The following is a 12,715-nucleotide window of genomic DNA, read 5'->3' on the forward strand; positions in this document are numbered from 1 at the left end:
TCCATTGTCAAACATGTTTATTTTAAAAATTATGTTGAAATAATGCAAATGAATGGCTTCAGCAATAGCATGTAACATCAATTAACAACCTTTAAACGCTTTTAACTTTTAAACGTCTTTAAAAGTTATTTTTAAAAAATCTATTATGGAGAAAATGAAGCTTTTACTTCTGGAACCCGACTGTTGCTCTCTATTCTGCAGAAATTCTATCAACAAAATGTCCTGGCAGTCGTAACTAGTTAGGACAAATATTCAGATTTACATAGAAAACAATTTTTATATGTTTTTTTTTCGTATATTGCTTTATCACGTCTGGTTAGGTGCTACAGTCTATCAGGTGAGTAACACAAATGCCCTCTTGTGACTGTGCAACTTAATCGGGTCAGTCCGAGGCAGTTACACGGGTCTAAAGCTAAATTCTCTGTGGCACTAGGGTACCATCACAGCATTTCCTTTAATTGATAAAACACTTGCCTGGTAAAATATGAAGGCCAAGCTCTGCAACCATTATGAATCATCGCAGCCATAGCCAGCATACATGGAAAATGTGAGGCGTCAGCACCCTGCTCTGTAATGCCACGGGTCCACAAAGGTACTTTACATTAGACGCCTGCATGAGTTGCATCTGCTGCGACTGACCCCAATTAATATTTGCTTACATTTCAGTGGTGTCTGCATCAGATTTAGAGGTGTAAAATGAAGACAGGGCCTTAATGGGATGCTGACAGGAGGCCAGTAAGAGAAGTAGTATATTTCCCTGAGGAACGCCTGGGGATACCACATAAATAAGCCCCTGTTATTTCCAAGAGAGTTAGTGAGGTGTGCCTTTCTGTAAGTGTGTGTGTGTGTGTGTGTGTGTGTGGAAGGTGAAATAGAGAGAAAAAAAGGGGGCAAGTAATAAAGGTGTGAATAGTTCTGGATAAATGAGCAAAGAGGTCTTAAAACACCACAATGCTCTTCAGTTATACGGTAATAAATCATATGTACACAATTTAAATTGATATTTAAAGGTATGACTTTTGTTTGACTTTATTAATTCTGTAGAACACAAAATAAGAAATTTTGAAAATGGGCCACAAAACAACATTTCACATATGGACTTTCATTATATAACAGCTGAAATGCTGTTCAAAATATCTTTTTGTGTGTTTCACAGAAAGAAAATGCAGGTTAGGAAAGAAATGACAGAGAGTAAATGTTCTTGTGAAAGAAAAGTGTGAGTAATTGTATTAAATGTGCACTTCAAATCTTAAAAGTAATCTTAAAATGCTTTACTGCAAGGACGGTAAAAACTGTAATTGCAGACAATATTTTAATGAAATAAAAGGCCACTTAAGTGTACTTAAAGAGAGTAAACATTCATGACTGTTTCTTAACACACATAAGTACACTTTTAAAAAGCACACTTTATAGAAATATCAAATTACCTTTCACATTTTAAATCATTGTTTTCATAATCTTTTGTTGTGTTTTTGTCGTACACTTATTTTGATGTGCTGACTAACATACTAAAAAAGAAAAGTAAAGTACTTGATTATCATTTTAACTGTAGTGTGTTATTTGATATTACATTAAAAATTTATATATTTTAAATGTACCAAATTGCAACTTCATCAAAATGTTTAATTACAAATATATTTAAATACATGACAATTAAGTGTCCAAAAACATTACATTGTTCGCATTTATGAATATTCTTTTAAAGCATATTATTTCCATAACAAGTACTCTTTTTAAAAGTAGCCTATGCTAAAGAGCAATTGAAGCGTGATTGAAAATATGCTTTTAATATCTTAATCCATATCATACGTAAAACAAATTCATTATAATTCCCCTAAATCCTGAGCACGTTCTGCGGATGTGTTCAACACAAATAACGACTTAATCCATCTGTGAACGGTCATTTTCTTTTACAGTGTTAGCTCATATAAACGGCATCATTACCGAATTGAGCAGTTAAACCAGAAGGGCACCTGCTCTCCACTTTGCACTCTCTGCACTTTGTGCAAACTTGAAGCATCAAACTTCTTTTCCAGTTGCCCGTTTTAATTATTAGCGTTTTAGCATCATTACTAGAATTTAATGCGCTCCAGATTAATTGTTCTGTGGCATTTACTTATGAAACCTATATTTTTCCGACAAATTGTAATAAAGGATACGCAGCTGTCCGAAGCAGAGCAGGGGAAGGAGTGCAGATCCATTAACCAAATCATTTATTAGCCTATAAAATCAAATGGTAATATTTAGCAAAACGGCCCTCGACGACAGCCAGTACGGTAGCTCTTTCACCACCGGATAAATTTTGCTGAAAGACAAAAAGATGGAAAGATTGCCCCCTGTCTGCAGGGTGTTTGCCAAACTCTGTAAAAAATAAATAAATAAATAAGATTTTTCAATGTTAAGATGTACTAAAAACGGACACATTTTTCTTTTGCGTTTTTCACGTGCAGACAACAACGTTGTTGAAACTATTATACTAATCCACAAAAACTGCTGTATTATGCATGCCAGGCCAGTAGATGGCAACTGAACACGTAATATGCATGTGCACGACGTCACTACTTTCACAAATTCGCGTTTTTGTAGTTTACTTTGCAGAAACTTTAATTTGGCTACTTTTACACTGTTACCGCAGGTTGTTATTCATGTCCGCGGGTTGAAGCGCCCCACATAACATGATATTTAGCCACTGGAATGCGAATTTTACCAGGGGAACCCCGCCAAAAACACAGATTTTACCCCCCGGTATGCGATTTCCCCCAAAATGCGACTGTGCTAGTTTTGGCCAGTGTTTCCAAGTCCGCGGTTTTCCACTGGAATGCAAATTTTACCAAGGGAGCCCATCCAAAAACGCAAATTTTACCCCCCGGAATGCAATTTTTTTTTTACCATGGGACCCCCCCCCTGAAATGCAATTGGGCTAGTTTTGGGCTAGTTTTCAGGAGTAATTGGGCAGGTTTTGTTGTGAAAACCTGGCAACCCTGGATTTGGGCTAGTTTTGAGTAGCAATTTTGTAGGTTTTGTCATGACAACCTGGCAACCCTGATTATGGTATTGTTTATCAAAAACGTGTACTTTGAAAGCCATTTTCAAATGTTTGCATTTTCAGGCCCCCAAAACGCTGCTATCCTGTAAATGAACGTCCAAAACACATACAAATTTTCCATTTTTAGTTGAAAAGTATGTTGTGTAAACATCCCCAAAGTTTACTGGAGCAGAAAATGTGTTTCTTGCCATTTCTGTGTAATCATTTGTGAAATTTTCTCAGTGAAATTTAGTGTAATGCAATTTTTTTTGTAGCCAACAGAAGTAGCCTGATCTAGGAATAAAATCCTCTGAGGGGATTTTAGTGGGGGGAAAAAACACACCAGATTATGCCCTAATAAACCTTTTGGGTTTGAAACTTAAAATCAGACAGCAGAACACAACACATCTGATCTCTGATTAGACAACTGGGGAAACTTCCAGTGAAATCTCTGCTTTCAACGAACACAGATTTCTGTCCCCCATGATGGACTGCTCCCTGCGGCACACACACCTCCCGTTTAATGTAAAACCGCCTATGACTAATTATGGTAATTCATTACATCTCCAATTAGGTTGTGGGATTTATGGCAAACTGGCCCCATAAAGAGCAGGATTTATGGAGCCTTTGAATGTCACCCAGAGGACAGAGGGTTGGCTTCATATCATTCTGCTCTGAGCCTCCAGCTCACTATATCATCGGCACAAGAGACAAAGACACTCCACCCTGCTTTGTTCAACCACAAATGCTGCCCATCATTTTGGTAAAAACCAAGGCCTAGATGTCTCTACACTCACATATAGTTTTACCATATAAAACTGTAATTAAAGTGTGACCTCATTAACCTGAGCTTTTATCTTCAAATGTGTGATCAATAGTGACCAGTCTATTTGGACCAGCCTATACTTCAATATCTGCAGTGCAGTCCGCAGAAACTTTCCACATACGGCCCTGCCATCTGCAGCTCTAGTGTTGATTTTTATCATCTGCGAGTACAACTGGCTTGTAAACACTGACAGCCAGGCAGTCCTAAAACGTGAGGACCCTTTGTGCCCTTGGCTGGGCCCTGCTTTTTTTCCTCCGAGCAGAGTCGTGTTCCCTGCAGCAGAGCCGCGGGAAGGCTGATTTGTTCCCTGGCTGGAGCTGACAGGAGCTGGTGATGTTGTTACGAGTCGGCTCCAGCTTCTGTGTTTCAATCAGGCACACAGCGGGACAGCCCATCTGCTGCCGCAAACCTCCCAGCCGCTACAAAACAGGACCTGAATGGAAACTAGTGTTCTTTCAGTATCCTAGAACACGACGTACATGTTAACGTTCTACTGTAATCTTGCACTTACTGTGTTTCGCTGAAGTGAGTTGATCAGTTTTACCTTTGTTGTTGACAGGAATACTTAAAGGGATAGTTCACTCAAAAATATCAGTATGTCTTTCTTTCTTCTGTGAAACAGTGAAAGTCAGTGGGGTCTAGTGTCAAATCTTGTTTTGTTTTAGTATTATTTGTTTACTATTATAGAATGTATTAATAGCTTTTATTTTTATAGTTTTCAATTTTAATTTTAATTTTAGTTTAATTATTAATAACTGTATTTTTGTCATTTTTATTTGTTTTTATATTTTTTATTAAGCTTTAATTTTATTTATGTTTTAGTTTTATTAATTTTAGTACTTCAGCTTAAACTCATTTTGTATTTCAATTAAAGTTGCAATTTTTCATTGCATTTCAATCTTTCATTTAAGTTTTTCATCTAATATTTATGTTATTTTATTTACGGCTTATTTTAAGTATCTTATTTTTAAAATATCTTATTTTAAATATCTACATTTGCAAAAGAAATAAAGTCATACAAGTTTGGAATGACATGAACGTAAGTAAATGATGACTTTTTTTTTTGTGAGAACTACCCCTTAAAGTTCACTGACAGGAAGCCATTATTAAAGGGTTCCTTGATTATGATTTCACATTTTTAATTTTAGTTAGTGTGTAATGTTGCTGTTTGAGCATAAACAATATCTGCAAAGTTATGACGCTCAAAGTTCAATGCAAAGGGAGATATTTTCTTTTACAGGAATCGCTTTTTAAGGACCACAACAAATGACTGGTAGGGACTACAAGGAGTTTCTTCTCGGGTTTGTGACATCACAAACCCCAAAATTTACATAAACCCTGTCCCCGAGAACATGCAACAAAGGGGGTAAGGCCATGTTGGGCTGCTTTAGAGAAGAGGAAGAGTTGTTGTAGTAGAGTGTTGTTGCCATGCCAGACTGCTTCACAAACGAGGGTCAATTCAATGCTGGATGCCACATGCTAGTTGATGAGCTGAATCAACTCCACAGCAACTACATAAATGTATCCACTAACCATTCAGAAACATGCAGTTGCATTCTGAAAGTTGTAACTTCTTCCTGAGTCTCTCCATCAGTATCCGACTCCGGTTTAAACAATGTAAGGCTGAACAATCGTCATTTTAGCTGCGTGAGATTCTCCAGCTTTGTTGTTGTTGTTGTTGTTGAGCAACCGAAGCACAAACTGTTAAAGCTCTGCCCTTTTCTGGAAAGGGGGCTGGGAGAAGCAGCTAATTTGCATTTAAAGGGACACACACAAAACGGCATGTTTTTGTTCACACCCAAATAGGGGCAAATTTGACAAGCTATAATAAATGATCTGTGGTATATTTTGAGCTGAAACTTCACAGACACATTCTGGGGACACCAGAGACTTATATTACATCTTGTAAAAGGGACAACTCACAGAGGAGAAAATTCAAAGGCTGCACGAAAATCTTTGCTGATTTTCATGCAGTTGTACGCTCCATTCGGCCGAACTTCCTCATCTACGACCAGAGGCAGCCTTTGCAAATCGGAATCAAACGATTCGTTCAAAAAGTGGATACATTCAATAATGAAACATCACTTTGTTGCTCAGAGACACACAATGGCTCTGTGGATTTGTTTGGAACCATTTTCTTTGGTGAAATAGAACAAAAACAGAAAATGTTCTAAGTCTAAAATAAAAGTCACCTACACAGCAAAATCCCCAGAGTTAAATCAACTCTGCTCAGAAAACATATGGTCCCTCTCTACATAGAGTTAAAATAACACTGAAGCAGAGTTAAAGTTTATGAGATAATATGCTGTTTGTGGAGTCGTTTAATCAGATCTTGAGAGATTTAATGTCTTTTATTTTAAGTTCATTTAATCTAAGGCTGATTATGCTTGTTAACAGCAGGTGTTCATCACTAATGCTCAATCATAACTTAATCACTTAATTATGTCATTAACTTTAACTCTGCTTCAGTGTTACTTTAACACTATATAGAGAGGGACCAAATATAATCTGAGCAGAGTTGATTTAACTCTGGGGATTTTGCTGTGTAACATTAACTTCTTGTTTATTGAACTGTTGTATGAAATCAATAGGCTATCACATTTGCAATCGTGCTGATAATCGGGAAAACAGTCCTCAATATATCTTGAATTTTGGGGGCCATTTTTATTAATTTTGGTGGCATTTTTGCTCCTAGCTACCATTTATTTCCTTGATGGCGGGGGGCATGGCTCTTTTTCGAGTGCAAGCAGAGAACTCTTCTGTTGTTCTCATTTCAAGTGAAACGGGTAAAAACACAGCAAAGGCCGCTACTGTCTTTGACATCACACTCCTCTCTGTTTCAGCCATCTCTGTATATCTCTGTGGAAGAGACGAATCGTGCCCCTCCTCTTTCCGCTCTGCTTAGGAACTGGTGGGAAATGTATAATGAATACTAATGAATCCCCACCTCCCTCGACAGGTGTCTTACCTCCACCCCTCTCACAACTAACATCCTGTCCTCTCCTCTCCTCTCTTCTCCTTTCTCTCCTTCCCTGACAGAGAGGAGTGAGCTGCTGACATGTGATGTGAATTTAACACACACAAGGCTCAGTGGAAACATCCTCTCCACCCTGAGCTCCTTCATTAGTGCTGATTCTTTAACAGACTGGACGAGTTCAATCAGGAAAAAGTCACTGTGTTCCAGATTTCACCCTTCCAAGAAATTATCAGGAAACAGAGCTAAAGAGTGAAGAAATAGTACACCTATTGTACAGAATTTATTCTGCTAATGGAATAAATGTAAATTCTTAATTAATACTGCTTTGTTTTTAATTCATTTCATTATTAGGCTAAATAGAAAACAATTAGAAATCCAAAAGGTATAATATAAAAATTAAAATATATAATTAATATTAATATAATATAATAGACTATATTTTTAGTACCAAGAAAAAAAAATTATTAAAAAGAGCAAATATATTAAATTATAAATATGCATTCTGGCATATTTATGACAAATAAACGCACCCAATTCAGTCAGTAGCCTAATGTAATACAAAATTAAATCTTATTTTCACTATTTTAATGTGTTTTTTCAATTAAAGTAACCTACTCATTATGACACTATTTGATGTATTACATTTATTTTATATTTTACTTTTGAAAGACTGATTTCATTTAAAGAATTAATTCACTTTCAAATGAAAATTAGCCCAAGCTTTACTCACCCTCAAGCCATCCTAGGTGACTTTCTTCTTTCTGATGAACACAATCGGAGAAATATTAATAAATATCCTGAAGCATCCAAGCTTTATAATGGCAGTAAGCGTTACCAAACGAGTATGAGCTGAAGAAAATGTTTCCATCCACATCCATCCATCATAAACATATTCCACTCAGCTCTGGGGGATTAATAAAGGCCTTCTGAAACAAAGCAATGCGTTTGTGTAAAAAAAATATCCATATTTAACAAGTTATGAAGCAAAATAGCGCCTTCTGTATTCAACGTATGAAGAAAGTGTAACTGACGCGACACCAGTTTACACTTTCTTCGTAACGTGAATATGGAAGGCGGTCTGGCGGAAGCTAGATATTTTACTTCATAACTGGTTAAATATGGATTTTTTTATGGATTCACTTCAGAAGGCCTTTATTGTAAAATGAGAATCTCAGATTTAGAGGATTTGTAATATAAAATAGCTATAATTATTTAATAATTTCTTATGATTTTGGTATGAAATACGACAAATATCTCTGTGAGATTCTAGTTTTCTCCAGATCGTGCTAATGTTGTAAAAGATTTATATATTAAACATGGTGTCAACATTTGATTTAAATTAAATTTTAATTACCCTTAACAACAGGTCCAAGTCTAATTGTTTATCAACTGGTATATAAAACAGTATTATATAATGATCAAATTAAAATGTCTTTAGTATTTATTGTGTGAAGCTTGACTGAGCAAGTTAATATGCTAATAGTAACACTTGGTTTGGATACATTCTTCCTGGCAGAGAAGGTAACGGCCTGACATGTGTTTTAATTAAGTTTCTCACTTCAGTGCCCAGATATTTGTGGATGTCAACGCAGCGGTCCATGAAGATACGATCCGATATGCCAAACAGTTCTCCTACAGCAGATAATTAATTCCACATCTGAATAACTGCTATTTGATTTGTTTGTTATGTTCTGCATAAAAAGGTCAGAGATTTTGTTTCCCATCATTTCGTTACGTACAGCTACATTGTGATCGTACAAACAGCACTTACAGCCTGTGTAGAAACCTGTCTTGTGTTGTCTGTTCCTACAGAGGAATCAAATGGAGTCGCAAATGAAGACATTCCACATCTGCCCTGAAATATTGTGACGCAATCTCATTGCAAAGAACCTTATACGCTGCTGCCACCTGGTGGCTACAACCCAAACTGCTACAAAAAAGACTCCAGAACATTGTATGATAACGTTAACATGGAAGCTTTATTTCATATAGCTTTTTGCTTAGAACACCATATATTTGAAAGACGAAAAAAAAAAAGAGATTTACATTCAATCAACAATTCCTATTAAATATTAGAGCAAGTTAATTAAATAATTAGAGAAAAGCATCACATCCTTCACTGAACATACAATCAATTGTGCTTTTGAACAGGCAGTTTGCTTTACATAGTACATAAAATATTAGAAACACACAGAATGAGATGGCAACTTGTAGAACATGAAGCTACAGAGATTCCTAGAAATGAACAAAAATGAAAAATGTTTGATGTAGTATTTACTTTGATACATTGACAGAAATGCAACAAGCAACACATTGCATTAAAAGTGATATTTCGAAGTAGAGATCCTAGTATTTTATTGTCAAACATACTCTAATAATCTGTTTTATATTCAACTTTGAAAAAAATTTTTTTTACAGTGTAATAAAACATATAGAAATTAACAGATATATCAGTGATGAAAAACAAGGCATATGGGCTGCCATTCATTTACTCACTTCAGACCTCTTACAGCGCATACAGCTCCATGAGATACTCCTTAGGCACAATTCCGATGAGCCCTTTCATCTCCCCCACCCACCAACCAAACATGTCGTATTCCTGTGGAAAAAAAGCAAACAAACAGAAAAACCGATAACCGGCGTTCATTAAACTCACTCACTGTTGAGGCCAATCAGAGCAGTGACACAATCGGCGAGGTCAAATCTCATAGGTCAGCGCTCGGGGGATGAAATCTGTCGATATATATAGACAATTTACCCGTTCATCTTCGGGTTTCGCCTCATTTTCTTCTCATACTGTCTCTAACTGTACATCCCTACCCCCCATTCTTTCCACACCCCTCCCAATCTCCTGCATTCTGTCTATCTTTCCAAGGCCAATTCAAGGACACAAGGCCCCTAGGACCTATAAAGATTACACAAGAGAATGTGAACGGGCGATATATTTCGTATGAAGCACAACAGATCTGTGAGCCCGAGGACAGAGTCCTTTTCTTTACCTATAGAGACAGATCAGCTCTTCTCCAGCTCATGGAAAAGATAACCATAAAGATAAGAACCAGATAAGATCCGTCCATCCGTCTCTCTTTCTTTATTCCATAATTACAAACAGATCACATGGTGCCATTCACTTCAAAGCTACTAAACCCTGTGTTTTTTTTCCACGTCCACGATACTCCGTTTCTCACAGATGCCTTCTAAACTTTGGGGTTATACTGAGGCGGATCTGTCAGGCCACATCGAGTTTGCTTTCAAAAAGGAGAATGTAGGGAGGCAGTGAGAGCAGACTGGACTGAAATAGACATTAGATGCACTGAAAGTATGTCTGACCAAAGTCCCTTTAAGACAAGTCATTTCATTCGGCGGCCATCTTTGAAACGCCTCTCGGGCATGCAAGTGCATCTCTTTGAAACCAAGCTTTCGATTAAATTTCATATTTGAAATCACCAATGAAATCTGACAACAGCTGTCTTATAAAATTTGTTTCCAAGTGCTCGATTCATGACGAAAAACTCAATTTTTCAGGCTGGATCAAGCTACTGCGCTGGCACTTGTCTCTACAGGAAGCACGCATCTGACTGTTTCTATAGGAACCAGAGCTTCTAACGGCCGCCGCGGTGACGTGATGACTTTACCAATCAGCGATTGGCTCTTATTTAGAAAGCAAGACTATTTTTTGCCATATAGTGAGTTGCACTTTCTCCCATTCATAATAATATGAGTGCACCATCTTTCTCCATATAAAACAGTCTTTGGTCTGACCTCCATATAAAACTCCAGAAAACTCCACTTCCTAGCAGGCCTTTGGAAGAGCCGGACAAAATGGGGTCCATGGACCCCCACTGAACTGCAAGGGGATGCTGGTGGGTGTTTTAAGGCTGTCAAAGTTAACGTGTGCATATAATATTGTTTCCCAAATGATATTTAACCTTTTAGATTTAGCACAATGACAATAAAAAAGCCAATTACCATATATAGACTACAGTTGTATATTGTTTGTGGTCAGAAAATGTTTTAATGTTTTTGAAATAAATTTTTTTTATCCTCATCGAAGCTGCATTTATCTGATAAAAATACAGTAAAAGCAGGAATATTGTGAAATATTATTACAATTTAAAGGTGCCATCAAACGTTTTTTTACAAGATGTAATATAAGTCTAAGGTGTCCCCTGAATGTGTCTGTGGAGTTGCAGCTCAAAATACCCCATATATTTTTTTTTAATGAATTTTTTTAACTGCCTATTTTGAGGCATAATTAGAAATGCGCTGATTCAGGCTGTGGCCCCTTTAATTGCTCTCGCTCTCCACCCCCTCCCGAGCTCTCGACTCTATCATTGCATAAACAAAGTTCACACAGCTAATATAACCCTCAAAATGGATCTTTACAAAGTGTTCGTCATGCATGCTGAATGCATACATTGGATCACGTGAGTATTGTATTTATTTGGATGTTTACATTGATTCTGAATGAGTTTGATAGTGCTCCGTGGCTAACGGCTAAAGCTACACTGTTGGAGAGATTTATAAAGAATGAAGATGTGTTTATGCATTATACAGACTGCAAGTGTTTAATAATGAAAATAGCGACGGCTCTTGTCTCCGTGAATACAGTAAGAAACGATGGTAACTTTAACCACATTTAACAGTACATTAACAACATGCTAACGAAACATTTAGAAAGACAATTTACAAATATCACCAAAAATATCATGTTATCATGGATCAGTTATTATTGCTCCATCTGCCATTTTGTTTTTGCTTGCTTACCTAGTCTGATGATTCAGCTGTGCACAGATCCAGACGTTAATACTGGCTGCCCTTGTCTGATGCCTTGAACATGAGCTGGCATATGCAAATATTGGGGTCGTACACCCCGACTGTTACGTAACAGTCGGTGTTATGTTGAGATTCGCCTGTTCTTCGGAGGTCTTTTATACAAATGAGATTTATTTAAGAAGGAGGAAACAATGGAGTTTGAGACTCACTGTATGTCATTTCCATGTACTGAACTCTTGTTATTTAACTACCAAGGTAAATTCAATTTTTAATTCTAGGGCACCTTTAAAAGAATTGTTTTCTATTTTAATATATTTTAAAATGTAATTTATTCCTGTGATGTCAAAGCTGAATTTTCAGCATCAATACTCCATCTTCAGTGACACATGATCCTTCAGAACAAAATCTTACTGACCCAATACTTTTTGAACAGTAGTGTAATTTCAGAAACAATTATTTTGTTAATTTTGTTAAAATCACACTTAATGTTTCTCCTATAATCTGGTTTATATGCTTTAAAATGTCTTTATATTTTATAGGAAGGGGGGTCCCATAAAAGGCCTTCATTATATTTGGAGTACTCAGCATTAAAAAAAAAAAAAAATGAAAATCCCAGGGTTATTACTATACTACATTGCAAAGACAGAACGCGGAAACACATTTTGTCAAAACTGAGTTATGATTGGAATGGGGTCTCTTAAACTATGATCTGTCCTGAGACAGACATGGCCTAGATCACAGGGTTTGTTTTGATTCTGTGTGTGAATTTTAGTTTTAGTTTTGGTGTAGTTACTGTGCTTTGCCTTTGCAGGGCAGTATAGAGAAATCGAGAAGGCCCAGACTGCAAATCAGCAACATCAATTGTGTTTCTGAAAAAGTTCCCACATAAACACAGTCTCTCATTTGTTGCTTTTGAAAAGAATGATTAGCTATAGTGAAGCCCTGAAACATCTCAATCCAGGGTCTTCTGACTGACATTTATAGCTTTTTTCTCTCTGACATTCAAGTCTTTGATCTCCCCAAAGCTGACAAGACACTCACTGCTCGTCTACCTTCATCCTTCACCTCACTGTCATAGAAAAAAACCTCTCTCTGTATGGTTCAGAAAGAG

General features: G+C 36.8%; 1 protein-coding gene across 1 annotated transcript in view; it reads right to left on the reverse strand.

Moving 5' to 3' along the window:
- Positions 1-8,788: 8,788 nt before the first annotated feature.
- skap2 (src kinase associated phosphoprotein 2) overlaps positions 8,789-12,715 on the reverse strand; it is a 24,315-nt gene continuing 20,388 nt past the window's right edge. Inside the window, exons 13-14 of the mRNA XM_048152098.1 lie at positions 9,325-9,427; positions 8,789-9,063 (exon numbers count right to left, since the gene is read on the reverse strand). Coding sequence (XP_048008055.1) covers positions 9,335-9,427 — 93 coding nt within the window. The 3' untranslated portion in view covers positions 8,789-9,063; positions 9,325-9,334. The remainder of the gene's footprint in view (positions 9,064-9,324; positions 9,428-12,715) is intronic.

The sequence above is a fragment of the Megalobrama amblycephala genome, linkage group LG13 (assembly GCF_018812025.1).
Source record: "Megalobrama amblycephala isolate DHTTF-2021 linkage group LG13, ASM1881202v1, whole genome shotgun sequence".
NCBI classification, from domain to species: Eukaryota; Metazoa; Chordata; class Actinopteri; order Cypriniformes; family Xenocyprididae; genus Megalobrama; species Megalobrama amblycephala.